We start from the raw sequence: 27776 nt of genomic DNA on the forward strand, positions 1-27776 counted from the left end.
CTGAGAAGCAAGAGTCTTAAACTGTCTTCCTTTATTTGTTTACATTTGCAATATGAAACAGAAGCTCGGCACAAACACACGCACACTCACGCCAGCCTGGGGAGAGGGAGCTGGGACAAGGTCACTTGGCAGCTGGGCTGGACCCCAGACCCTTGGGAGTAGGACGAGGACCCCAGCCAGACCCCCACCCCAGAGTCCATGGGAGATGGGGGGGGTCTCAGTGAGTGCGTCAGGGCCCCGAGGGAATGTCACCGGGGAGGCCCCCTGGGACCAGGACCCCCAGCTCCCTCCCACAGAGCTGGCTGGGCCAGGTGGAGGGTCTTTTAGCTCCCAGCCTGGGTCAAAGTGCAGGGTCCGAGGCAAGGGGATTTGGGCAAAGGCACGACCCCGACTCGGGCCCTCCCCCAAGGTGGACCTGAGCTGAAAGGCCAAGTGTGGGTGTGGGCGTCTGCACCGGAGGGTGGGTGGGCATGGTGGGAGGGGAGGGTGGGTGGCAGCCTCAGGACCCTCACCACAGCAGCCCCAGTGGGACAGGGTGAAGGTCCAAGCCCCTGCCGCCCAGTCCTGCTTCCTTCTGGCTCCCCGCCTACCCACTCTCTCCCCTCGAGATATATATATATATATATATATACACACACACACACACATATATATATATATATATAATATATAATATAGGTCTCTCTCTCTCTCTCTCTCTCTCTCTCTCTATTCGACTCTATTCTAGGAGACAAAACTCCATAATTTCTTTTCTCAGTGCAAATGGGGGTAGGGTGAGGGGCCTGTCTCCCTGGCACCAGCCTCCTGGGAGTCCAGAGAGGACCTGGGGTGGGTAGGGTAGGGATGGGGTGATGGGGCAACAGGGCCACTGCGGAACCTGCCCTGCCCCCACCCAGACAGGGTCCACGTGGAGTACGGAGGATTTGGCGGCCACCACTGGGACCAGGCAGTTACCTGGGAACCGAGAGGAAGACCCACGTGAGGAGCCTGCCACCCCGCGGCCACCCCGTGAAGTTCCTGCCTGCCCTGCCCCAGCCCACCCTCTGCCCCCAGCCCCACCACTCACTGGGAGCCCGGGGACGCCGGCCCTCCTGGGGCAGAGCCATTGGGCATCCGAAGTGGCTCGAGGGCCAGGGCACTGTTGGGGGAGAGGGACAACATGGGGAGGTCAGTGCCCCCTATGTAACACCAGCTGCCCTGTGAGGCTGCACCATGCTTACCTCTGGCTTTGGGGGAGCCCCAAGGACTCTGGGCTCTTCACCCCCTCCGTGGTCTGGGGGCGCTGGTGGGCCCTGGGGGCCGGGACAGAGGTAGCAGGGTCTCTGGTTGCACTGTAGGGGGACCCGTGGGGTTACTGTCACTGACACCCTCCTGGGCACTCTCAACCCTCAGCCCCCCGCTTGTGTAAGCAGGGAAGGAGTGCACGGCTCAGGGGCGTCCCTCACATCCGAAGACCCCTGGGAGCCGCCCACCGGCAGGAGCAGCTCAAGGTTAGTGGGACACAAGCTCTGCACACTCCAGCCCCCTTCTGACCCTACTAGGCCTTCCCACCCCAGGGCTGAGTGCGGGACCCTGGGATCCAGGATCCTCTCCTGTGGCCACGTGTGGGCAGAGACACAGCCCTAGACCTTCAGCCTCCCGAAGCTCTGAGGCAGTGGCACACACCTGGGCAGAGGAGGGTTCTGCAAGGGCCACGTGGAGTAGCTCCAGGGCAGGGACAGCCCAGGGACCAGGCTCTACCCGCCTCCCCAGATTCTCCCCTTCTTGGCCCCCCAGCGGCTGCTCCCTAGCCAGTTACCTGTCCAAGGAGCTGGGGGCGGAGTGCGTCCCTCTGAGGGTGGCCTGGAGGTCCCCAACACTGACCAAGGCCTGGCAGGGGGCTGTGCGGAGTAGAGTGGCCCAGAGGTGTGAGACTCGGCGAGCTTAACACCAGCCTCGCTCCTCAGGACCAGGTGTGGACAAGGCCAGGGGAAGGCTGTGTACGGGAGGGCTGAGGGTGAGGTGGGCAGGATGGGGAGCGGGTAGAGAGTGGCTCACCCGAGGGCTCCGCTACTTTGCTGCCGTCTGTGGCTTCCTGAGGTGCTGAGGAAGGGATGGGATCCTGAGACCTAGGAGGCAAGAGAAGGAGCCTAAGGTGCAGCTGGGGTCGGCGCTGGAGCTTGAGACAACCAGGCCCTGGGCACCCGCCACTAGGCCTCACCTGAGCTGCAGGGTGCTGGGGGCCGCAGGGCCAGCTGGGCTCGGGGCAGGGAGGTCTGGGGGCCCGCTGCGGGGCTCCTGTGGGGCAGGGGGCCCAGAGTGCGGTTCCTTCTCCCTGCAGGCTTGGGGGCCAGTTGGGGCATCCACAGGCACTGGGTCAAAGGTAGCTGTCCAGCTGGGGCCTGGAGAGGTAGAGCAGCACAGGGGTGAGCACAGAGCCAGCCAGATGCACCCGACCATGCCCACCCCGCGCATGCACCCACCTGGAGGCTGGGGCCCGGGGCTGGGATGAGGGGTGGGCCCAGCCCTGCCACGGGCCACCCGCCGGTCACCATCCTCGTCGTCCTCGTCCTCCTCATCATCCTCGTCCTCCTCGCTGTCTGTGCTGCCTCCGCTCCTGCCCCAGGGACACCTGTCAGTCAGCCACTGTGCTGGGCACCCTCCTGACCCCACCAAGGCCGGCTCCAGGCAAACGATGGGAAGGAATCAAAGGGACGGAGGAGGGGGCAGCAGGGAAGAGGCCCAGAGAACGAGCCCATGTCCCATGGTGGTGGGAAGGCAGGTGGGAACTTGAGTGCCCTCTGGAAAGAGCGTGGCCAGCAGCACAGGGGCGGAAAAGCCCCACCCAGCCCTCAGCAGGAACAGGGACACTTCCCACCCCCTGCACAGCCTTTGCAGGGAAGGCTGACTCCGCACTCTTCCTCCATCCATTATAGCCTCGGAGGAGGGCAAAGTCCAGCAGTGCAGCTGCTCCAAACGTAACGGCTGAGTGCTGACTAATACGCAGACACCGTGTCCAACAGGGAACCGCTAAGCAAACATGGATGCTGCTAGACGGTCACTGACTGCCGTGACCAAAAGGGGCTTGTCCGTAGAGTGACAACGAGCCAGACGCTTGGGTAGACAGACAGGGTAGAGGGAGCTTCCTGAACCTGGAAACCTTGGAGGGCATCTCCAGAACCCACAACCCATGTCACACTCAACAGGGAGACCCGATGTTCCCCCAGATCAAGGAAGTGACATGGGGACCTGCTCTTCCCACTTGGAAAGGAAGGAGCAAAACTATCTCTAACTGCAGAAAGGGTGATTTTGTATATAGAAACCTAAGGAACCCTCTAAAACTGTTAGAACAAGCAAGTTCTGCAAGAATGCAGGATACCAGATCAATGTGCGAGAGACCTGTATTTTTACACACTTATGACAACTTCAAAATGACTTTGAGAAAACAATTCCACTCAGGATTGTATCAAAAAGAAAAAAATGCTTAGGAATAAATTTAACAAAAGCAGCATAAAACTTATACTCTGAAAACTACAAAACACTGTGAAAAATAATGAACACCTAAATAAATGTAAAGACATCCCATGTTCATGGACTGGGAGACAAAATATTGTTAAAATAGCAACACTCCCTGAACTGTCCTATAGATTCAGGGCAATCCCTCTCAGAATCCCAGCTGGCTTCTTTGTTGAAATTGACAAACTGATCCTAAAATTCACCTGGAATCTCCAGGAACCTGGAATGATCAACACAACTTAAAACAGAAGAACAAACTGGATGCTCACATTTCCAATTTCAGAACTCACTACGATGAAACAGTAATCAAGGGTGGCCCCGCCACAGAGAGGTGTACAGACCAACAGACCAGAAGACAGAGGCCAGAAATAAACCCTTGCACGTACAGTACAAAGATTTTTGACAAAGGTGTCAAGACCATCCAGTGAGTGGAGAGTCTCTTCAACATCTGATGCTGGGACACTGGCATTCCCACACACAGAAGAATGAGGCTGGACCCTCCCACCTCACACCACATCTAAAAAACTAGCTCAAGCTGGATCAAAAACCTAAACATTAAGAGCTGACATTGAAAACACAGGGATGCATCACAACCTTGGATTTGGCAATGACACCCATAAGCGCAAATCAACTTGGCAGGCACACAATGACACACCAGTGGATGGCAAGTGACACACAACCACACCTACCCGAGGGATGGGCCTCACACGTAGGAAGAGGCAAAATCTATAGGGCAAGAAGTCAGGAGAGCATCACCCTCGGAGGGCGGCCAGCAGGGGGCACAGGGGTACAAGGATGGTTCTGCTCCCTCCTCTGGGTGCTGGCAAAGGGATGTCCACGTGTCCGGACACTTAAGATTTGTCTACTTGTCTGTCACCCGTCAATTAAAAATGTTAAAACACTCTAACCCTCAAATCAGAAGCCACAGGGGTCAAGTTGCAGGCCCTGAGTTGGTATTCACATTGGCAAGTCTATGCCACCCAAATGCATTTAGTCAGTGATTCTGGGGCCAGCCAGTAAGAGAAAAAATAATGTACTTCTTGTACAAAGAGCAGGTCACAGCTTACTGACCTGCATGCTGGGACTGTGAGGGAGGGACAATCATCATGTCTCATTTCACTGGAATTTGGGGAAGGAGCCGACAGGACACTTACTGCCCTTTTGGGAAGAACACCTCACTTGCCCGACAGCTACCGCAGGGGAGAGAAGAGTGGGGGTGGGGGCAGATAATGGTTCCATTCGCACCTGGACCAAGCTGTACCTGAAGGACCCACCTACTGTTCCAGCCTTGCACAAGCGGTTATCCTACTCCTTTTGTAACTGAACTCATCTGAATTGGGTTTTTATCACTCACAATTGAAAGCGCCCCAAATAATACACACACTACATTCTCCTTATTTTTCTCACTCACTCCAGCTGGTGAAAACCATTTCACATGGGCCCTTTGGCCCTGCTGTGCTGGGGAGCCTGCAGGAGGGTACTCACCGCACACCTGGGGGCTGGCCCAGGCGGGCCCCCCTGGCCAGCTGGCCGCCCTGCCAGGCACCATCCTCTCCATCAGACCCCCCCGAACCCTGGCCCTCTTCCTCGTCCTCCTCCTCATCATCGAACTGCTGGATCCGGTCCTTGTAGCATATCTCAAGCAGGTTGGCGTTGGGCTGCGGGGGCAGGGGGGGTGAGGTGAGCTGACTGCCTGCAGCCCGCCCCCACCAGCAGGGGTCGGGGCAGCACTCACGTTGTCGTCATCTGCGTTGAGGGAGAAGGTGATGTTGGCCGTCTTGTCGAAAGGCGCGCTGCGGGAGAAGCACAGGGGCAGTGAGGGGAGGCTCGGGCCACTTCCCCCTCTCATCCCCTCGCTGGACGACCCTCGCTCTCCTCGGGCCCTGTACCAGCGAACGCACCTCCTCGCTACAGCTGATCTGTACCCCCAAATCAACTCTGGCAGCACCCTCCGTCAGCACAGATGTCTGCAGAGCGGAGTTGAGTGAGTCGCCCAAGCTGCATACCCCCAGCCGAGTGAGGTCCCACAAGGAGACGGGGTCAGGCCCCACCTAAGACTCCTGAACCTGTTTCCTCTACCGTAAAATAAAGGACATAGCACCTAGCTGGAGAGGTTGTTTTTAGGGTTTGAGATCACATGCTGGGTGAGATTATTTATTTTCTCTGCACACACTTCCCCCAGAAGACGGCTCACTGTCCACAGCGACTTGACTTGGATGGAGCCTCACACAGGCCGCCCCACACAAAGCATCGCCCCAGCCCAAAGAGGGTCAGCCTGGGCCAAAGGACTCAGCCTTGGAGCTGAAACAAAAACGCTTCTGTGTGGGTCCCACTGCCAGCCCGAGGCAGGACCCAGATGGGGGCGAGTGATCCTAGGGCTCGTGGGGAGTGCGGTGCTCATCACCTCCAACTTCCAGCCTTTCAGTGTCCACATCCGCCCACACCCATCTCTGCTCAATTCTCTCTTTCAGAAGGCCTCACAGAAGTGCAATTCCTGGGTTAAGGAATTAAATCCATGCATTTAAAATACTGACACAAATTGTGGAAAGAGATTTGTCAATTTATACTCCTACCCGCAGACTGTGCAATTTTTCAACAGCCTCCTACTTGTTTTGTTTGCATCCTGCACCCCCTTTTTCTCCTGGGGCACCAGTCCGTCCTCCTCCTGTTCTGTGGAAAGAGCACTTTGTATCTATGCCGAGGTCTGGGCTCCACGCCATGTGGTAGGGATACTCCCCAGGTTGTTATCTGTCTCTCTGACTCAGGAAGTACATTAACAATCTCTGAGTGCTGACTTGGCACCAGCCGTAGTCCAAGCACGTGACAGATGGACTCACAGCCACCACCAGGGCAGGTATTCTCATCTCCTTCACAGAGAGGGAGCAGCCCGCTCGCACAGCTGGTGGGCACGGCAACCAGAGCCCTGCGAGCAGCACCTTCAGCCCTGAGATTAAGATACTCGTCCATTTTCTGTTCCAGAATGCTTCACAGCTTTACTTTTTTCTTACATTTAAAGCTTTTAACCTCACTGGAATTTATCTTGACAGAAGCAGCAACACAATTTCATCCCAAAAGGGCAGCCGGCTAAGCTGAGGCCGTGCACCGAGTGTCAACACCCCCGCCAGGAGGGGTGGTGTCTTCCTTGGCCAGTGTCCTTCCTCTCCAGGGGCCTCCCAGCACCAGGTGCTGTGCGGGACAGAGCAGCAGCAGACACGAACCTCACTTCTGAGTCCTACAGGGTCTGTCTGGCTGTGGGCCCAAGAGACCACAGCTGACCCTCCCACAGTAACTGGTGAGTGCCCTGGGGTGAGTGACAGTGCTGCGTCTCCCGGCTGCAGATGGGCTCCTGAGCCCTGAGCAGAGGGTCGTCATGGCACGTAACTGGGCAACACCTGAGAGGGCCCGGCATGCTGCCTGTGATGAAGCAGACCAGGCCAGGGCCCCGGCCCCCACATGCAGCCCCTAAGGGGCCAGCTGGGCCTTTCTGTCACTACCCAACTCAGGAACACCCCCATGGCACGCCCTTCGGTGACTGTTCCACTTTTCCTTGGGTGTCACGGACTCATCTTCTGCTCTGAGAGCACTGGCTGCGCTGGTCACTGAGCACGTCCCCCAGGAGCCTGCATGGCCCCCAGGGCCCAGTGTGAGTCCACAGGCGGTGGCTCCGCTCCCACCCCGATACAGTCTCCCCTTCAGACTCTCCCTGCCTGACCTGCCCTTCGCTATCTACCCGTTGCTGTCAAAGGCTGTTCGTGAAATTGACAAAACACTAAAACTTTTAATTTTTCTCTGTCAGCTAAAAACTTGGACAATAAAGAAGGCAGGTCACGAGCGCAAGCCCAGAAGCAACTGCTGTCAAAGTGTTACGGGACAAACACAAATAATCAGACCTGGTCACTGAAAACCATCTCTCATGAGGCCCTGAGGCCTCCGCGGGGGGAGGTAGGCCAGCTCTGAGTCTGTGAGTATCTGTCCCACAAGCTCCGCAGCCCAGCTCTGCACAGCCAGCCCCCGTGTCCCAGGATGCCCATGCCTCCTGCCTGGTCCTCAAGAGGCGGGGAGAGGGCCGAGGCCAGCTGCTCTCCCGGCTGAGCCCCACGTAGGGACACGAGGAGGATGCGGGGAGGACGGCGGGAGGAGCGCATGCTGGCCGGTCACCTCACACCCCTCGCGTCACGCGGCCCGTGGGCCCCGCCTGCCCCGGTCTCGCACGGGCCACACTCACTTCACACTCTCCTCCTGCTCCCCAAACTCCTCGTCGTTGAAGCCAAAGTGGTCGATGAAGGCTGAGGTCATGCGCTGCATCTGGAAGTCCATGAAGGCCTGCCAGGGTGTGGGGTGCAGTCAGGGCCGGGCGTCCAGAACAGCCTCCCCGCCCCACCGCCCACCGCCCCCACCTGCTGCAGCACTGCCTCCTCCGGGAAGTTGAACTCCTTGAGCCTGTCATCCTCGTCGTCGCTGGAGGAGTGCAGGTGGTGGGTGTTCACCTGGGCAGCGGGGGTGGGGTGGGGGGCAGGGGTCAGGGCCTGCGGAGCCCCCAGAGAGGACGCACGCGAGCTGGGGCCGTAGGGAGGGGCGTCCGGGCTGGACCAGGAGGAGGAGCACCGGCGAGGGCTGACGTGGGCGCGCCTGGGTGCAGGGGCCTCACCAGGTCCACGGTGTTCTTCTTGTTGGTCTCCGCCAGGGGTCCCGACACGAACGCCTCCCACCGCTCCCGCTGCTCCTCTGGCAGCTCTGCTGGGGGAAGGGGAGTGTGAGGACACAAGCCCCGGGCGCCCAGCCTCCTCCCGCCCCCGGGCCAGCCCCAGCCCTCACCCTTCAGCAGCTGCCCCAGCTGCTCGGCGTTGGGCCCCTTCTCCGAGTTCTGCGCCAGGGCGTTGGCCACCCTTGTCAAGTGGCCCATGTAGCCTTTCCGAGGGCCCCCTGCGGACCTGGGCGAGAGGGGCCACGGCTGGACACAGACCCGCCCCGCCCACCCAGCCCTGCCCTCCCCAGGGAAGGCCCCGACGCTCGCTCGCTCACTGCACGCGGTCGTTCTCCTCCCAGGAGGTCAGGATGCGCTCCACCAGGCGGCACTGCTGCAGCAGCTGGGGGGAGCAGCGAGGGGCCGGCGTGGGGTGGGACCACAGCTGGGCCCTGCTACCCCAGCCCGCTTCCAAGCCCCTGGTCTGCCTACAAGGAGCGTGCAGCCAGTGTGCACACGTACGGTCCTCCTCTGCTCACCCAGAAACGCCCCCTGCCTGTGTGATGCCCGCTCAGCCCACCCAGCAAACCCCAGAGCCACTCCACCTGCCTCCAACTCCTGCTTGTCCAAACCCCCAGCGCCCCACTGGTCAGCTCCTCCCTAGGCCCCGGGCTACAACCAGAAAGGCATCTCCACTAGCGAGGTGGCCATCACCCTGGGAGAACCCTTCCTGGTCCCCCAGGACATCCACTGTCCCCCAAGGTCACCACTCCACTCATCCCCACCCCCACACGTCACCCTCTACGTTCCAAGGCTCTCAACCTAAGGAAGAGGATGAGCCCCCAGTCCCTGGCACGTGAGTGGCCTGGCAGCGCCCAGCAAGTGAGGGGCAGGTGTGGGGCAGAGCCGACCCCCCGAGATCCAAGGGGGACCTAGGAGCCCCACTCACGTGTTTCACGACAGGGTTCTGGGCAGGTGCGTCAGAGCTGCTGTTGGAAGGAGGTCCAGAGCTCAGCATCGTGCTCACACACACCTCCACTTGGGCGTGCAAAAAATTGTTGAACACATAGTGGAAGAAGAGGTCCTGGGGGGAAGGGGCATAGGCTGGCTCGAGCGGCCCCCACCCAGCCCCTGTCCTCCCCGCCCAGCCACCCCTCCGGCACAGCGCCCCCTCCGCCCCCTGCCCTTCGTCCCCTGTACCAGAAGGGTGTTGGGCACGTCCAGCGCCAGGAGCTCCTGGGTCAGGGCCGCGTCGCTGGCGCTCAGGGCGCTGGCCAGCAGCTTGACCACGTGCAACCGCGTGTTGCCCAGCGGCGGGGCCAGGCTGCCCCATGTCGTGCGCAGCGGCTCCAGCTGCAGGCACAGGAGCAACTCAGTTCCTGCCCCAGCACTGCCCTGACTGCGGGGCGCCCTTGCTGCCACCCCTCCCCCACGCGCCCTACCCACCTCAGGCGGCTCTAGCAGGAGTTGGTGGAAGTGACTGAGCCGTGGGCGCAGGGCATGCAGGGTCCCCACGCTGGACACGGCGTTGTCCAGGGGTGTCTGGGCTAGAAGCTCCAGCTGTCCATCCACGCTGCTGAAGAAGTTGTTCACAGTCACAGACTCGGACCTGCAGAGGGACGGTAGAGGGCAGAGTGAACCGCCCAGACACCCTGTGCACATGCACGTGTGTGCACACGTCTGCACGTGTGAGCCACACCTGGGAGGGAGTGAGAAGCTGCTGCCCTTGGGAGCCCGGGATCCTGGGGGCAGTGACCCGCCCCAGCAGCCCGGATCCCAAAGACCAGCTCGAGGCTACAGGTGGTCTACTCGCCCTGTTTCCTCATCTGCCAGAAGGGAACAAGAGGCCTCCTCTCCGGAACCCATGCGACCCCCACCCCGGAACTGAAGGGTGGGGCTCCAGGGGTCACGTGGGGAGGGAGGCCGGCCTCTCACCTGGGCCTCCTGGGCTCCAGCAGCGTCAGTAGCACCTGGATCCCGCTCACGATGACAGACGGGCTCTGCTCTCCCTCTAACATGTTGCTCAGAAGCTGCTCGATCGTCTCCTGCCTGGGGCCGGGGTGGCCAGCGTCAGGGAGGAGGGCCCCCAGATGGCTCCCCCTTCCCTCTGGACTAGGCACCACCCGCAAACCCACTTCTCCAGGGTGGCCAACAGCTGGTCAGGCTCCGGGCTGTCCTGCACTTGGATCATCTGCTCCTGGCTCAGGCGGACGATATCGCACAGGGACTGGGAGGCGTTGGAATGTTGCTGGGGGAGGGGGGAGACAGAGCTGACACTCCGGCAGCGCCCTTGTGTCGGGAAGCCCCACAGGTTGAAGACTGGGCACCCGCCCCTGAGGACAGAGGGTCACACAGACCCCGGGACACACGTGCCGAGGGAGAGAACAAAAGCACCGAACGCTGGGAAGGCAGAGACGACAGAGAGAAAGGGAAACCAAAGACGACTTCCTGGAAAAGGAGACACCCCACACCGACACCACACTATGCACAGTAGCTACAGAGGAGAACAACCCGGGTGTCCCCACCTGGTGAACAGATAAGCAACCGTGGTCTACCCACACACTGAAACGTTCTTTGGCCTTAGAAAAGGATGAAGCACTGACACACACTACAACACGGATGAACACAGACAACCTGGCACTAAGGCAAAGAGGCCAGCCACAGAAAACCCTGCATCATGCAGTCCACTTATACGAAATGCCCAGAACAGGCAAACCCAGAGACAGAAAGCAAACTGGTGGCTGGTGTGGAACAAGCAACCATGAGGGAAATGGGGAGCGGCAGCTAATGGGTACAGGGTTTCCTTTGTGGAGTGATAAAAAATACTCTAAAATCAACGTGGCAAGGGCTGCACAACCCAATGAATATACTAAAAGCCACTGAATCCTATATTTTAAATGGGTGAGTTATGTGATATGTAATAAAGTTGTTTCAAAATAAACAAAGAGAACCATAAGCAGAGCTCTGAGTCTAACCCAACATGTGCTTCCAGGGCCCACCCACACAGACCCCCGACCCATGCAGACCAACCAGGCCACGGGCCACACTTCAGAGCCCCTCACAGATGCCCTGCCACCTGGCTCATGGCAGATACCCCTAGTCCCTCTGCCACAAAGGCCTGGACAGTCATCACTCTCCCAGGCCAGGCACTGGCTGAGTGCCTGGTGCTGACTACCTGCGCCTGTGGACCTGTGCCTACAAGCCAGTGGGCCGGGAGGACAGACTCAGGGCTCCTGGGTGGCTTCTTTGAAGGACCGGCAGAGCTGATCCAGGCACAAGAGACAGGAAGAGCCACCAGGCCACAGAGCCAGCAACAGAGGGGAGGAGGAGAGGGGCCCCTGGGCAGGGCAGCAGCAAGGGGCCAGGGCCAAAGGACCCCCTTCAGAGCCCTGACCCCTCAAGGGATGATGGGCCAAGTTCCTGAGAAACGTTCCATGTGTGTACACGCCTTTTCTGTTCTCAGCAGGAGCTCCCCGCTCAAATACACACAGTTCCAAATGCTTCCTTTTCTCATCAACTCATTTAAGAAGGGAGTGGAGGGACAAGCTGGTGTGGGGCGGAGGCTGGAAACATCAGGTGGGTGGGCTGCACTCACATTGTCGTCCTTCGATGGGTGGATCTGCTCGATGAGCCGCTGGACGATCTTCTCCTCGTTGAGCCACTGGGGGCGAGAAGGTGGAGCTGCGCTCACTGACCCCGCCCCTGCCGCCCGCCCCTGCCCAGCTGCCCCGCTGCGGCCCCTCGGCACTCACGTTGACCACGTCCTGCCTCAGCTGCGGCCGCTCCACGCAGGTGAGGAGGCGCAGCAGGAGGTCCATGATGGCCGAGGTGCCGATGTGCTGCAGCAGCAGGTCCACAAAATCGTCCTTCTTCCGCAGGAAGGACACGAGCTGGGGACACAGGGACTGGCACGTCAGCGCAGGACCCGGCCCCACGACCAACCGCCCACCTTCCTTGGGGCCCCAGGCACCTGGTCGGTCTTGCGGTTGATGAGGACGCCCATGACCTTGCTGAAGAAGCTGGCCAGCAGCGGGTTGAGTCTGCCGCTGCTCTGTAGGAAGCCATAAAGCCGGTGCAGGAGGGACTCGTCCGCACCCAGCGCGTCGTTGATCTGGGGCACGTCCGACGTCAGGATCTCGCAGGCCACGCTGGGGTACCTGACACACCCAGAAAGGGGCGGGGAGGGCACGCTGGGGGCGGAGGCCAAACCACCCCGCCTCCCAGTCACAGCCCATTCATGCTCCCCACCCCCCAAGGCAGCATCCAGCCTCCTGAGCCTGGACCTGACCCCCTACCAACACCTGTCCCTCTATTCCCTCTACCCCCAACCCTCCAGTCTGACCCAGGCCCAGCCCCGATGACCCTTCTAAAATCCAACCTCATCCCCTCACCTCCTTGTACACCCAGGAGAGGGCTGCCCCACCCAGTGTGCCACCCAGGGCCCTGGGGGACCACAACCTTCTCCATCTCTGCCCCATAAACTGCAAGGCCTCTGGGAAGCGGGTTCCTTGAGGCAGGGCAGGGACCCCAGGGGCAGCTTGGCACAGGTGTCAGAATGGAGGCTCCCTGCTACTATGAGCAAAACCCCAGCCCACGGGGCCACTGGACACGCTCAAGGGGGTACAGAGGCCGGGCAAACAAAGCAAAGAAGGGAGAAGACACACGTGGGGGCAGGTAAGTGACAGATGAACACTGGGGGACACTCTGCTGGCCCCCCCAGAGGTCCCCACTGTGCACCAGACCCCACACTAAGCAGCTGGCAGCACCTCACAGACCCCCACTTCACAAAGGGCAAAATGAGGAGAAGCAGTCACCCACTCCCCATCTGGCTCAAGACCTCCGGGGACAGAAGATGCAGAGCTCGTAAGGACCACCTGCGTGTCTACAGTGTGAGGAGCCAGGGAGAGGGCAACACCAGGGAACCAGGAGGACTGTCCAGGACAGACTGAGCAGGGCTCAAGAAGGGCAGCAAAGGGACTTCCCTGGTGGTGCAGTGGTTAAGAATCCACCTACCAATGCAGGGGACACGGGTTCGAGCCCTGGTCTGGGAAGATCCCACATGCCGCGGAGCAACTAAGCCCATGCTTAGTTACAGCGGCAACAAGAGAAGCCACTGCAATGAAAAGTCCGCACATCGCAACGAAGAGTAGCACCCGCACCCGCTCGCCGCAACTAGAGAAAGCCCACGCACAGCAATGAAGACCCAACGCAGCCAAAAATAAATTAAAAAAAAAAAAAAAAAAAAAAAAAAAGTAGGGCAGCAGAGACCAGGGCAGACAGAAGCCTCCCGTCAGGGAGACGATTCCCACTGACCCTCAGCAGGGCCCTGTCCTCCTCGCCCACCCTCCCTGGCACACCCAAGGGCCCTACGGTGGGAGGGCAGGACAGAAGAGCATGGGGGAGGGGGCGCAGGCACACCCTTAGCACCTGGCATCGCGCTGGGCACTAGGGACGTGGGGGGTGAGGGGGCAGGCCTCACGCTGCCCATACTCCAAAAAGGGGACAAAAACCCAACGGAATAAACCATGGAAATAAAGTGGGGGTGGGGTGTGGGCCAATGAAACAGACTGCCCAAACACGGCGCCCCTGACGGCTGGGGAAGGGCCCTTGGGTTCCTTCTGCCCAGCCCTCCGTCTGGGAGATGTCTGGGAAGTCCCGTAACAAAAACGGAGTCAACAATGTCCACAGCAAGTCGGGGTGTCCCACCGTGGGGGACCGACAGGCGGGGCTCACTTGTAGCGCAGCCGCTCCTCGCCGCTGGCCGGTGGCTCCTGGGTGACCCAGGCCACCATGGCCTGCAGGTGTGGCGGCTGCAGCAGAAAGTCCAGCAGCTTTCGGTTGACGACCTTGCACTCCTGCAGCACGTCCTCCTCGTCCAGCAGCTCGGGCAGGCTCAGGTCCTCCCGCTCCAGCAGCGTGTCGAGGTGCGAGCTCGTGTGCAGGTCAAACTTCCAAAACATGGCGCCCTGTGGGCAGGGGCTGTCACCACGTGGGGTCCGACCCCGCCCGCTTCCCTCCACCTCCCAGCCTGCGAGGACCACCCTATGGGCGACTGTCCTGTCCACTGCCAAGCCCCCAGGCCTGGGGAAGACCCCCGGGTGCGACCACACACAGGCCCCGTGGAAAACAGCCCCGACGCTGTGCATGGAGCCGCCATGATCCTGTCCCCCCCAAGGGCCTGTGTCCACTGTCCCCACATCTAGGCTGGAACTGTGCTCATCCTGGAACCTCTGGCATCAGACTCGCTTCAATCTGCATTGCTGAACAAATTAAAATGCCCCATGACAGCCAGCACGGTTGCCATCCAGCCCAGCAACCTCCATGCTGTGTGCAGGGTGTGGGGTAGAGGCAGAGGAAGGAAGGTCTGCGACGTCTCCAGGCTGTGGCCGCTGCCTGGACACTACACACACACACACCCCCCAAGCCCCCGTACCCAGTGCCACAACAGGAAGAGGAAAAGTTTGAGGGGAGGGGGTGGCAGCTCCCAGAACAGCCGCTGCCTGGGGCCGCAAGGAACCAGGACAGGGAACCACCTTATCAGGGAGGGCGGAAAGCCAGCGCCCACCACTGGAGGATGGCAGCTCGCTGGCCAGCACTGGAGACCCTGTACACCTGGCTGTGGCCCACCCCACCCAGCACTGGCCTTAGGCCATCTCGGGTGGAGCACTGACTAGGTGCCAGGTGGGTCTAAGCCCTCGACGAGCAGGGATTTGGTTACTCCTCTGAAGATTTCTATAGGCTCCCAGCATCGACCACCGGGTAGAGACCCGCCCTGAGCTGGCCGCCAGTTCCCAGGCCACTTGTTGCCCACTCAGGTTCCCTATGCACCGGGTGCTGTGCCTATGGCCCTTGGGAGGGGCTGTGGTCACCCCACTGTACGGGCAACCACACCCAGGTAAGCTGGGCCCCCCGAGCACCGTGCAGGCGCTGACCAGAGCTCACGCACGTCAGCCACCTTGTGAAGACCACCTGAAGCAGAGACCACTGAAGACAGACCCAGAGGCCAGGATGCCCCTCCCGGAACCTCCCAGATGCACAAGCCAGTCCCTCTCGTACAAAGCCCTCCTTCGCTGTTTCTGGCCCACACCATCCCAACCACCGAGAGCATGCCTGCCAGACGGGGCACCAGCCCAGGGGAGAAAGACGCTCGACTCGGGAAGCAGCTGGGGCTGAGAGCGGGGCAGAGTTGGGTGGCACGTGTGGCCGCGGGCAGGCAACTGGCCTTCTGCCCCTCGGTTCCTTCAAGACGCCACCAGCACGCAGCTCTCCCTTCCAGCCTCCTCAGGAGCCTCACTTATCTCCTCCCAACCCTCAGGGTGACTTCTCAGTGACTGGAAACAAGTGGCTCTAAATCTGCAATCCCTGCCGGGACTCATGTCAGTTCCTAAGCCCTGGCCACCTACGGTTGAAGGTGGAGTGGCCGAGCCATGACCTCGGGAGAGAGCAGCAGACACCGACCCCTGACAGTTGGTGGACATAGGGGGCACTTGAGAGCACCCAGTCCCGCAGGCCTCATGGGTCCTGTCCGACAGCATGCCGGGATAGCCCCCTTAGCCCTGCACCCCACCCCACTCAGGACGCTTTTCTGAAACACAAACATGAGCACCTCATGCTTGTCCCCCCCAGGAGACCCTGAGGTGGCTCCCCCGTCTCTGCACAAAGACCCCAAGGGCCCCTGACCATCTCCCGGCGCTCCCCACCCAGGACTTTCTGCTCGTCAGCACTCACTGTCCCAGTCCTGCCTGAGTATGTGCACCAGGCTTTTCACACCTGCCACCCCCTTGGCCGACCCACCTCCATGTGTGTGCCGAGCCCAGGCCACGTCCCCTGGTACCACCCTGTCCCCGAGCAAGCTCTGGACTGGCTGCTCACATGTCGCCCGCGACTGCCCTTTCAGGGCGCATCTCCTCCAGAGCCTGCAGCCCCCTGAGAAGCCTCTTATGTGACGTCACTGCCTCCAGCCCTAGGCCTCTGGGTCTGCGGGAATGGGGGCATTCTGCAGACAACACGCCAGACACATGAAGTGGACAAACCACGTTAGCTGCACCCCCGACACCGTTCCCAGGCCCACACAGCCATTATCTCAATCTACCCTCACAATCGCCCCCAAGGAAGGAACCAATGGCCCCATTTTACAGGTGAGGAAACTGAGGTGCACCGAGGTCTGGGGGCTGGTGAACTGTGGAGATGGCACCCAAACCCCAGGAGGTAATTTCTCGGGGTGCAGGGCCTCATCCCATTCACTGGTGCCCAGCCACTGCCAATGAACACTCACTAAGTAAGTGAGTGAGCTCAGGCCCAAGGTGGTTGCCAGCACTGGCTCTGCCCTGGCTATGGCCTTCCCTAACCCGGCTCTCACCAGCTGACACCCTCAGGGAGCTGAAGGCCAGCTCTTTCCTGGTCCCCGTGGGGCTGAGCGAAACGCTAACCTGCAAGTCCAGCACTTACTCAGTGGACCTCTCTGAGTTCAGGGAGGAAGGCTGGGCCAGGTCCCTCACAGCCTGTACAGCCCTTACGCAGAATGTGCCCTGGTAGGATGGTGGACAACGCAGAGAGAACCTTCCTGGCTGGGCTGCTGTGAGCACCCTGGACAGCACCTAGCACGGTACCTGGCATGCAATATGTGCTCAGAAACACTGAATGAAAGACACCCCAAGTTTTCCCACGGACCCTGCTCCTGAGGCAGGAAGTTGACATACCTGTCAGGGCATCAGTAAAGGGACCCGCTCCCACCCTGTCTCCACCAGCCACACTCAGAGGCTCCCTATAAACCACAGTCACAGGTCAGGTGGGGTGGGGTAGGGGTGACCACCAGGGCAGGCACGCTGGGGATGGGAGGAAGGAGAGTGGGCTGAACCCGGTGCCGAATGTGGGTCCCTGTGTCGGAGTGAGGACCACTCTCCAAAAGGAAATCAAGGCAGCACCCCCGGCTCTGCAAGTGCTCAGAGGCCTGCCTTTGCACGAGGGCAATTCCCCACTTCTGACCAGTTCCCAGACCTCTGAGGGACCCTTCCACCGTCCTCTTCACTTCAAGACACAGCCGGGCCTGAATGGGTTTCCTGAGCTGGGTGGACCTGGGACCAGAATCACTTCAAGGGGCAGCCACTGCTGGGCCTAAGGGACAAGGAGCTCACCATGGCGAGAACACCACCTCCTTCTACATCACAGACTTGTGCGGCGATAAGGAGACCAGAGAGGTCGAAAGGCCACCCCGGTGGCGTGAACAAAGCCAATCACCAAAGACTACGTCGTATAGTTCCATTTACATGAAACATCCAGAAAAGGCAAATCCATAGAGACAGGAAGCGGGTTAGTGGTCTTCAGGAGCTGGTGGACGTGGGGGTGGGGGGGGAGGAACTGCCAGAACGTATGGGGTTTCCTTACACAACGTTACTTCTCACGGATACACCTCAAGTTAACACATCCATTGCAGGGCTTCCCTGGTGGCACAGCGGTGAAGAACCCGCCTGCCAGTGCAGGGGACGTGGGTTGGAGCCCTGGTCCGGGAAGATCCCACGTGCCGCAGAGCAAATAAACCCGTGCACCACAACTACTGAAGCCCGCGCGCCACAACTACTGAAGCCCGCGCGCTCTAGGGCCTGTGCGCCGCAACTACTGAGGCCGCGCGCCTAGAGCCCGTGCTCCACAACAAGAGAAGCCACCGCAGCGAGAAGCCCGCGCACCGCAACGAAGAGCAGCCCCCACTCGCCGCAACTAGAGAAAGCCCGCGCGCAGCAATGAAGACCCAATGCGGCCAAAAAAAAAAAAAAAAAGAAAGAAATGATTAAGCCACAAAATGTCTGGATTAGGATATACTGTCAAGATGGGAAGGCATAAAAAAGTCTATAATAGTCATTAAAATTTGAAAAAAAAATCCATTGTGGTGACTGATGGTTGCACAACTCTGAATAGACCAGAAAATGTTGAACTGTGCACTTTAAATGAATAAGTCATATATGGTGTATGAATTACATCTCAACCAAAAAACCGTTATCAAAACCAAACAAAATCAAAGCTGCCTGAGGCTGCTGTGACAGGGCCAGGCCTTGGCCTTGCTCTGCATCCAAGACACCCCGAGCTGACAAGCCGCCAGTGCAGAGCGGAGGCTGAGGCATGAAGGCTCCTCCTCGGGAGCACACCCAGGCCCCCCCCCCACCCTCACTGCCAACGCCGTCCCTGAGCTAAGCAGGCCTCCCAGAGCTGGGGGACAGGGCCCTGCCAACCCCTTCAGAGAACCTGTGCACCTGCATGGCACTGTATCTCTAATCAAGACGACCAGGTACAGCACTGTTATTATTCCAATTTGATAGCTGAGGAGATGGGGACCCGCAGGGGTCGAGCCACAGCAGAACCAGGACTCAGCGCCCTCTCCAGAGCACAGGAGGAAATTCTCAAGGCTGGAACACACCCACACACTTCCAAAGCATCTGGAGACATGGCACAGGCTACGCTCCTCCCACCCCACCCCTCCCACCCCTCCCACCTGCTTCAGACAGCAGGTAGGACTTCCCTCCCAAAGCTGGCTTGCCAGACAACGGAGAATGGAGAGTGGGTGCGGTGCGGAGGGCTGGGGGGTGTGGACTCCAGCGGCCTCAGAAACCAGGTGGCCCCTTAACTCTCGGAACCTCAGGTCCCTCCTCTGAAAATCAGAGGAGGCTGCAAAGATCAGATGCAGTCGAGTGGTAGTATCCTACGAACATCAGGTCTCAAGCTCTATGCAGAACGAAGATGCAGACACAGGAGAAGTGGAAAAAAGAAAACAGAAAAAAGAGAAAAACACTTTCCCCCACCACAAACTCTCAATTCACTCTAGCCTCAAGTCCTGACAGTCAATCCCACCTTCCACTTAATGGAACTTCCTGGAAGCCCTGGGAACTGGACAGGAGAGGTGGGTTTCGTTCTTACTCTCTAAGGGGGTGAACGTGGGCAGGCACTTGGCATCCAAATGCCTTGTTTCCTCATCTGTGAAATGGGGGCACAGCCATCGGGAAGGGCCATTTTATGAGAACAGCTGGGTCAGGCCAGTGGTCCTGATACAGCAGGTGCTCAGCAGGTGTTGGCCTTTCCTATCTGTCCCTGAGGCCGGCTAGAGCCTGGACACTTCTGAGCAGGAGGGAAGGAACAGCCACTACCCAGGGTGACGGCGCTAAAAACAGAAGACCTGAGGAAATGCCCCATTTGCCTGAGTGACTGAGGTCACTCAAGTGCTCTGGTGGGCGCCATACACCCCGCCACCCCCACTCTTTGCAACTTTTAGCGAACTTCAAGAAAACGGAAGTGACTACCTACTGGTATTTAGCGACCGTTTGAAAACCATGACTCTGGCTGCAAACGGAAGAAGGGGAAACTGTAAATGAGAAAGGAAGCCATTCAAAACGAAAACTACCTCTCTCTCTGCCAGCTCTGCACCGTCGCCCCAGGTTTCCTGCTTTGCTGTTCTCAGGCCTCCAACACCAGCTGCTCCTCTCAGGAGCCTGCCAGGCCCTGGCCCTGCCTGGGCTCAGACAGGGCCCGACTGCAGCTCCCACAGAGCGTCCCCACTGCCGCTGCTGCCACCGTCCGTCCAAACACAGCCCCGCCTGCCAGGGAGCCCGCGGGCTGATCCTTTATCTGCCACCCCTTTCTCGCCTGCCCTGGCCCTGAAGCACCCAGAAGTGGAGGTCAAGTGTGAAGAGGCCTCTGGGAGGGCCTAGGGGCGGCCACCTGAGATGCCCCGAGGCTCAGCAGAGACTCCAACATTGGGAGAGGCCATCTCAGGCCTGCTGCCGCTGCTGCCCTCCGCCACCCCAGGCCAACAGGCCCCTAAAGAGACAGCGGCCAGGCGAGCCGCAGGAGGGGAGAACCTGCTGCTGGCTGGCCAGCCCCCAGCCCCTTGCAGGGCCCAGCAGGTCAGAGGACAGCGAGACCACCACCCTCTAACTGCCCCCCGTCTGTCAGCTCTCAGCCAAATCTGAAATGAAATGGGGGTGGGGGACTTCCAATTCCAGGAAGGGGACAATGGATAACAGCAGGACCCAACACAGACCCAGCAAGGTAAGCGGCGGGACATCCATTTGGAAGTAGGGGCCACAGAGGCCAGAGGAGAGGGACCTGGCCAAGGCCACACGGGACGATGGGCTGGGACTTTCCTGTGGCTCATCCTTCCCATGGGGGGCTGGGGGGGTGGGGAAGCAGCAGTTAGGGGCACCACCTCCCACCACTCTGGCCCTAGACCACACCTGCCCAGGGGAGGTGGCAGCTCTGGTCCAACCCCAGAGGATGGAACAATTAGGAAACAGAAGAGAATGGGATACCCGGCCAAGGACCGAAGAGGGGCCTGAAAGCTCCCATTCAGTGCCATCTCCTGGATCGGTCATGGGTTCAAAGGGGAAAAGAGCAACAAATAGATTTTGAAATAGCTCTTGGAAAACAGAGGGCAGGAGTGTTACAGGGTGATCCAAAGTCAGAAAGGCCTGAGTTCCAATCTGCCTCTCCAAACTCCAATCTCTGGGGCCTTAGACCAGGAACCTCACTCCACCGAGCCTCAGTCTCTCCCCTGAGAGACACCTTGCGGTCACTGTAAGACGGCACTTCCCATGGGAAGATCCACAAAACCAGTGTTCAGGGGGAAGCCATGGTTCAGCCTGGAAAGGAAGGTGTCCCCACCCGCCAGGTACTGGGCCTGCCCAAGCTCCCTTTAGGAGACCGGCAATGCGGGGAAGGCTCCTCGTTCCCACCAAGGCGTCCAGGCCTCTCTCACCTCATCTCTTGCTGCAACCCGCATGGCGCTCACCACTCCCGCCACACCTGACTGCCTGGCTGCTCCCTCTGCCTTCCCTCCAGCTCTCTGGGCCTGACTAGCGAGCTCCTCGTGGGTCCTTCAGGCTTCAGCACAGACACCACTTCCTCCAGGAAGCCTCCCCTGACTGCGTTAGAGGCCTTCCCTTCTCCACACTTGCACAGCTCCCGTGGTCACACTACAATGGCATCTGAGCGCTCTGCAACAGGACTTGCCGGTTTGGTCACCTTCCTCCCGCAGCAAGATGCCAGTTTCCCGGGACCTAGCGTAAGGCCAAGCCCACAGCTAGAGATACTTCTCTTCTTTAATTTATTTGATTGAAGTCTAGTTGATTTACAATGTTGTATTAATTCCTGCCGTACGGCAAAGTGACTCAGTTATACATACACACACATTCTCCTTCATGTTCTTTCCCATTATGGTTTACCCCACGATACTGAATATAGTTCCCTGTGTTATACAATAGGGCCTTGCTGTTTTAGAGATACTTCTTGAACTGATGAAAACTGGAGTCCAGAGGGGAAAGGTGACCTGCTATGGTCACTTGGCCATGGATCCTGAAAAAACATTGGGTGGGTGGGTGGCTGGGTTGGGGGGAGACCAGCAGATTCTCCTTTACTGGAAAGAAACAGTAGGTATCCCAACAAAACTATTAAAAACACAAAAGTAAATGAAAGTACACAACTCAGAACATACAGCCGCTCACAGTAGCAAGAAAGCCAATAAGCCACAACAATACAACACCCAAGCAAGAAAGCAGAGTTTCTCCACTGCAGCCCTACTGACAGCTGGGCTGGGAAACACCGTGCTGTGGGGGGCTGTCCTCTGCACTGGAGGAGGTCGAGCAGCATCCCTGGCCTCCACTCGCTACATGCCAGGAGCACCCCCTGAGCTGTAACAACTAAAAATGTCTCCAACCGTCGGTAAACGTCCCCTGGGGGATACCGTCGCCACCCCACCCCCGCCCCCGAGGTGAGAACCACTGCAATGGATAATCCCAACTAAATACTGACCCTAAAAGCTGCTCATCCTGGTGCACTTCTCGCACCTTGCTCTCTGCTACAGGCTTCTACACACTGCAGGCTGAACCCCAGAACCACCCTACGAGGAGAGCACTGACGTCAGTGCCGCGCTGCACCCCACCGAAGTTTCTTCTTCACAACTCTGAAGCCCGTCCCACACGTGACAACACATCTTCCTTTCTAGAAACATCCTGCCTTTCGGGCCGGTGTTACCGGTAACAACTGTGTCCTCAGCACTGACGTACCCTAACCGGGTCACGTTCAAGGGCCTGGACAAGCAGCCTGACCAAGGTGTTCCGCCCGCGCTCCCAGCACATCTGCACCGCAGGCGCGCAGACTCCTCCCGGGTTCCCACCTTCACACATCTGCACGTGCTGTTCCTTCCCCCTGGAGGGCCCTTCTTCCCGCTTCCCATCTGTGAACTCCTACTCATCCTTCCTAGACAGACAAAGCCACCCGCTGAGCCAGTCTCACCCGACCCTCTGCTCTGTGGCCTCCACAACACCCTGAGTTACCCGTGTCACTACACCAGCAGCGGTGACTGTCCGGCTCTGCCTTTGCTTCCCCCGGGCAGGGCCTGGGCTGGTCCCTCCCTCCCTCTGTGCCCTCAGCCGGCCTCACCTCACAGAAAGGGGACGGAGTGGTGGCGGCTCCACAGAAGCCTGGCCCCCTGCCCTCCTCACGGCCCGGGACAGCAGGGCGGGGAGCCGCGGTCGGGGTGGAGGGAAAGCCGCACTGCCCCAGCTTCCCGAGCCCGGGGGGAGCGTCTACGAAGCAGGCATGGAGGGGGGGAGGCAGGGAGAGGGAGGGCGAGGGGTGTCCTGGGCAAGGGTCCGAGGGGGAGTGGGCCAGAGGAAAGAGAGTGGGGGTGGAAGCCCAGGGGCTTCGGGGGGTCAGGGGGGAAGACACTAAAAAACTACAGGGCGCACCCGTGGAATCACGGGAGGTGAGGTGGGGGAGGCAGGACATGAGGTGAGGGAGGGGAACGTGGAAAAGAGAGACACTGAGGCAGGGGACCGGGCCTGAGAGGGGAAGGGAGGGTGGTCTGGAGGGGGAGAGACTGGGGGGGCTGAGGGGGAGAGACTAGGAGACTGGGGGGCTGAGGGGGAGAGACTAGGAGACTGGGGGGGCTGAGGGGGAGAGACTAGGAGACGTCGGGGGCTGAGGGGGAGAGACTAGGAGACTGGGGGGGCTGAGGGGGAGAGACTAGGAGACTGGGGGGGCTGAGGGGGAGAGACTAGGAGACTGGGGGGGCTGAGGGGGAGAGACTAGGAGACTGGGGGGGCTGAGGGGGAGAGAGACAGGAGACTGGGGGGGCTGAGGGGGAGAGACTAGGAGACTGGGGGGGCTGAGGGGGAGAGACTAGGAGACTGGGGGGGCTGAGGGGGAGAGACTAGGAGACTTGGGGGGCTGAGGGGGAGAGAGACAGGAGACTGGGGGGCTGAGGGGGAGAGACTAGGAGACTGGGGGGCTGAGGGGGAGAGACTAGGAGACTGGGGGGCTGAGGGGGAGAGAGACAGGAGACTGGGGGGCTGAGGGGGAGAGAGACAGGAGACTGGGGGGCTGAGGGGGAGAGACTAGGAGACTGGGGGGCTGAGGGGGAGAGACTAGGAGACTGGGGGGCTGAGGGGGAGAGACTAGGAGACTGGGGGGCTGAGGGGTAGAGACTAGGAGACTGGGGGGCTGAGGGGGAGAGACTAGGAGACTGGGGGGGCTGAGGGGGAGAGACTAGGAGACTGGGGGGGCTGAGGGGGAGAGACTAGGAGACTGGGGGGGCTGAGGGGGAGAGACTAGGAGACTTCGGGGGCTGAGGGGTAGAGACTAGGAGACTGGGGGGGCTGAGGGGGAGAGACTAGGAGACTTCGGGGGCTGAGGGGTAGAGACTAGGAGACTGGGGGGCTGAGGGGGAGAGACTAGGAGACTGGGGGGGCTGAGGGGGAGAGAGACAGGAGACTGGGGGGCTGAGCGGGAGAGACTAGGAGACTGGGGGGCTGAGGGGGAGAGACTAGGAGACTGGGGGGCTGAGGGGGAGAGACTAGGAGACTTCGGGGGCTGAGGGGGAGAGACTAGGAGACTGGGGGGCTGAGGGGGAGAGACTTGGGGGGCTGAGGGGGAGAGACTAGGAGACTGGGGGGGCTGAGGGGGAGAGACTAGGAGACTTCGGGGGCTGAGGGGGAGAGACTAGGAGACTGGGGGGCTGAGGGGGAGAGACTAGGAGACTTCGGGGGCTGAGGGGGAGAGACTAGGAGACTTCGGGGGCTGAGGGGGAGAGACTAGGAGACTGGGGGGCTGAGGGGGAGAGACTTGGGGGGCTGAGGGGGAGAGACTAGGAGACTGGGGGGGCTGAGGGGGAGAGACTAGGAGACTGGGGGGGCTGAGGGGGAGAGACTAGGAGACTTGGGGGGCTGAGGGGGAGAGAGACAGGAGACTGGGGGGCTGAGGGGGAGAGACTAGGAGACTGGGGGGCTGAGGGGGAGAGACTAGGAGACTGGGGGGCTGAGGGGGAGAGACTAGGAGACTTGGGGGGCTGAGGGGGAGAGAGACAGGAGACTGGGGGGCTGAGGGGGAGAGACTAGGAGACTGGGGGGCTGAGGGGGAGAGACTAGGAGACTTGGGGGGCTGAGGGGGAGAGACTAGGAGACTTGGGGGGGCTGAGGGGGAGAGAGACAGGAGACTGGGGGGCTGAGGGGGAGAGAGACAGGAGACTGGGGGGCTGAGGGGGAGAGACTAGGAGACTGGGGGGCTGAGGGGGAGAGACTAGGAGACTTGGGGGGCTGAGGGGGAGAGACTAGGAGACTGGGGGGCTGAGGGGGAGAGACTAGGAGACTGGGGGGCTGAGGGGGAGAGAGACAGGAGACTGGGGGGCTGAGGGGGAGAGAGACAGGAGACTGGGGGGCTGAGGGGGAGAGACTAGGAGACTGGGGGGCTGAGGGGGAGAGACTAGGAGACTGGGGGGCTGAGGGGGAGAGACTAGGAGACTGGGGGGCTGAGGGGTAGAGACTAGGAGACTGGGGGGCTGAGGGGGAGAGACTAGGAGACTGGGGGGTTGAGGGGTAGAGACTAGGAGACTGGGGGGGCTGAGGGGGAGAGACTAGGAGACTTGGGGGCTGAGGGGTAGAGACTAGGAGACTGGGGGGCTGAGGGGGAGAGACTAGGAGACTGGGGGGTTGAGGGGTAGAGACTAGGAGACTGGGGGGGCTGAGGGGGAGAGAGACAGGAGACTTGGGGGGCTGAGGGGGAGAGACTAGGAGACTTGGGGGGTGAGGGGGAGAGACTAGGAGACTGGGGGGCTGAGGGGGAGAGACTAGGAGACTTGGGGGGCTGAGGGGGAGAGAGACAGGAGACTGGGGGGCTGAGGGGGAGAGACTAGGAGACTTGGGGGGCTGAGGGGGAGAGAGACAGGAGACTGGGGGGCTGAGGGGGAGAGACTAGGAGACTTCGGGGGCTGAGGGGGAGAGACTAGGAGACTGGGGGGCTGAGGGGGAGAGAGACAGGAGACTGGGGGGCTGAGGGGGAGAGACTAGGAGACTTGGGGGGGCTGAGGGGGAGAGACTAGGAGACTGGGGGGCTGAGGGGGAGAGACTAGGAGACTGGGGGGCTGAGGGGGAGAGAGACAGGAGACTGGGGGGCTGAGGGGGAGAGACTAGGAGACTTGGGGGGGCTGAGGGGGAGAGACTAGGAGACTTGGGGGGGCTGAGGGGGAGAGACTAGGAGACTGGGGGGCTGAGGGGGAGAGACTAGGAGACTTGGGGGGCTGAGGGGGAGAGAGACAGGAGACTGGGGGGCTGAGGGGGAGAGACTAGGAGACTGGGGGGCTGAGGGGGAGAGAGACAGGAGACTGGGGGGCTGAGGGGGAGAGACTAGGAGACTTCGGGGGCTGAGGGGGAGAGAGACAGGAGACTGGGGGGCTGAGGGGGAGAGACTAGGAGACTGGGGGGGCTGAGGGGGAGAGACTTGGGGGGCTGAGGGGGAGAGACTAGGAGACTGGGGGGGCTGAGGGGGAGAGACTTGGGGGGCTGAGGGGGAGAGACTTGGGGGGCTGAGGGGGAGAGACTTGGGGGGCTGAGGGGGAGAGACTTGGGGGGCTGAGGGGGAGAGACTTGGGGGGCTGAGGGGGAGAGACTAGGAGACTGGGGGGGCTGAGGGGGAGAGACTTGGGGGGCTGAGGGGGAGAGACTAGGAGACTGGGGGGGCTGAGGGGGAGAGACTAGGAGACTGGGGGGGCTGAGGGGGAGAGACTTGGGGGGCTGAGGGGGAGAGACTAGGAGACTGGGGGGCTGAGGGGGAGAGACTAGGAGACTGGGGGGGCTGAGGGGGAGAGAGACAGGAGACTGGGGGGCTGAGCGGGAGAGACTAGGAGACTGGGGGGGCTGAGGGGGAGAGACTAGGAGACTGGGGGGGCTGAGGGGGAGAGACTAGGAGACTTGGGGGGCTGAGGGGGAGAGACTAGGAGACTTCGGGGGCTGAGGGGTAGAGACTAGGAGACTGGGGGGCTGAGGGGGAGAGACTAGGAGACTGGGGGGGCTGAGGGGGAGAGACTTGGGGGGCTGAGGGGGAGAGACTAGGAGACTGGGGGGGCTGAGGGGGAGAGACTAGGAGACTGGGGGGGCTGAGGGGGAGAGACTTGGGGGGCTGAGGGGGAGAGACTAGGAGACTGGGGGGGCTGAGGGGGAGAGACTAGGAGACTGGGGGGGCTGAGGGGGAGAGACTTGGGGGGCTGAGGGGGAGAGACTAGGAGACTGGGGGGCTGAGGGGGAGAGAGACAGGAGACTTGGGGGGCTGAGGGGGAGAGACTAGGAGACTTGGGGGGTGAGGGGGAGAGACTAGGAGACTGGGGGGCTGAGGGGGAGAGACTAGGAGACTTGGGGGGCTGAGGGGGAGAGAGACAGGAGACTGGGGGGCTGAGGGGGAGAGACTAGGAGACTTGGGGGGCTGAGGGGGAGAGAGACAGGAGACTAGGGGGGCTGAGGGGGAGAGACTAGGAGATTTGGGGGGCTCAGGGGAGAGACTAGGAGACTTGGGGGGCTGAGGGGGAGAGACTAGGAGACTTGGGGGGCTGAGGGGGAGAGACTAGGAGACCTGGGGCGCTGAGAGGGAGAGACCGGGGGTAGGGAGCCCCCACGGACGAGGGACAGGGTCCGAAGGAGAAGGGGTGAAGAGACTCGAGGGATACCTGGGCGGGGCACTCGGGGGAGGGGAGGGTGACTCGGGTGCTTGGACTGCGGGGAGACTCCCGGTACGGCCCGCTCACCTGCGCGGGGGGGCGGCGGCTCCTCGCACTCGGGGCTCATCGGGGCGCCCCCCCCGCCCCGCCGCCGGCGGCTCCGGCCCCTCCTCAGGGAGCCGGTATGTAGGGGCGGGGGGCGGCGGCGGGGTCTCGCCCTGGTGCCGGGGCTCGCGCAAGCGTCTCGGGCCTACGGGGGCCCTCGCGCGCCGAGTTCCAGAGTTTCGGGGGTCGGCGCCGGCCGCGCGTGGCGGGGGTCCGGGGCCCGCAGGCGAGGTGTCTGAGGGAGGTTGGCGGGGTCGCGAGGCCCGCGTAGGCCCTCAGCTGGGATATCGCCCCGGTTTCCCCGGCCCGGCGCGCCCCGCGGAAAAGGGCCGGTCACAGAAGGCGTCCTACTCCGTAGTCTGAACAGGCCGCAGTGCTGAGCAACGGCTGACGGAAGCCAAGGCCCACTTCCTCCACCGCCCCCTTCCCCACACCGGCGAGGCTCCCGGGCTTTGCAGTCGCCTTCAGGGCCTCAGACGCCCGGCTCCGACCGCCACTATCCCACAATCCCCCGAGAACGGAGGCACG

General features: G+C 60.9%; 1 protein-coding gene across 4 annotated transcripts; it reads right to left on the bottom strand.

Annotated features, from left to right (window-relative positions):
* Positions 1-14: 14 nt before the first annotated feature.
* PPP6R1 (protein phosphatase 6 regulatory subunit 1) lies at positions 15-27762 on the bottom strand (the record flags this gene model as incomplete). Of its 4 annotated transcripts, XM_081217431.1 has the most annotated exons (24): positions 27231-27762; positions 13913-14145; positions 12150-12336; positions 11932-12069; positions 11775-11840; positions 10315-10427; positions 10115-10228; positions 9626-9788; positions 9380-9532; positions 9129-9263; positions 8518-8582; positions 8311-8426; positions 8144-8229; positions 7893-7982; positions 7721-7818; positions 5231-5288; positions 4981-5153; positions 2463-2596; positions 2201-2381; positions 2038-2108; positions 1799-1880; positions 1221-1331; positions 1067-1138; positions 15-954 (listed from the first exon to the last, which is right to left on the bottom strand). In XM_081217431.1, the coding sequence occupies exons 2-24, from the start codon at positions 14137-14139 to the stop codon at positions 951-953; spliced, it is 2637 nt and encodes an 878-aa protein (XP_081073557.1). In that variant the 5' UTR covers positions 14140-14145; positions 27231-27762. The 4 variants fall into 4 exon arrangements, with proteins under 4 accessions (XP_081073557.1, XP_081073559.1, XP_081073558.1 ...); XM_081217433.1 differs by lacking the exon at positions 7893-7982; XM_081217432.1 differs by lacking the exon at positions 1067-1138.
* Between the last annotated feature and the right edge of the window lie 14 nt (positions 27763-27776).

This window comes from Mesoplodon bidens, assembly GCF_964165515.1.
Source record: "Mesoplodon bidens genome assembly, chromosome: 18".
Lineage (NCBI taxonomy): Eukaryota > Metazoa > Chordata > Mammalia > Artiodactyla > Ziphiidae > Mesoplodon > Mesoplodon bidens.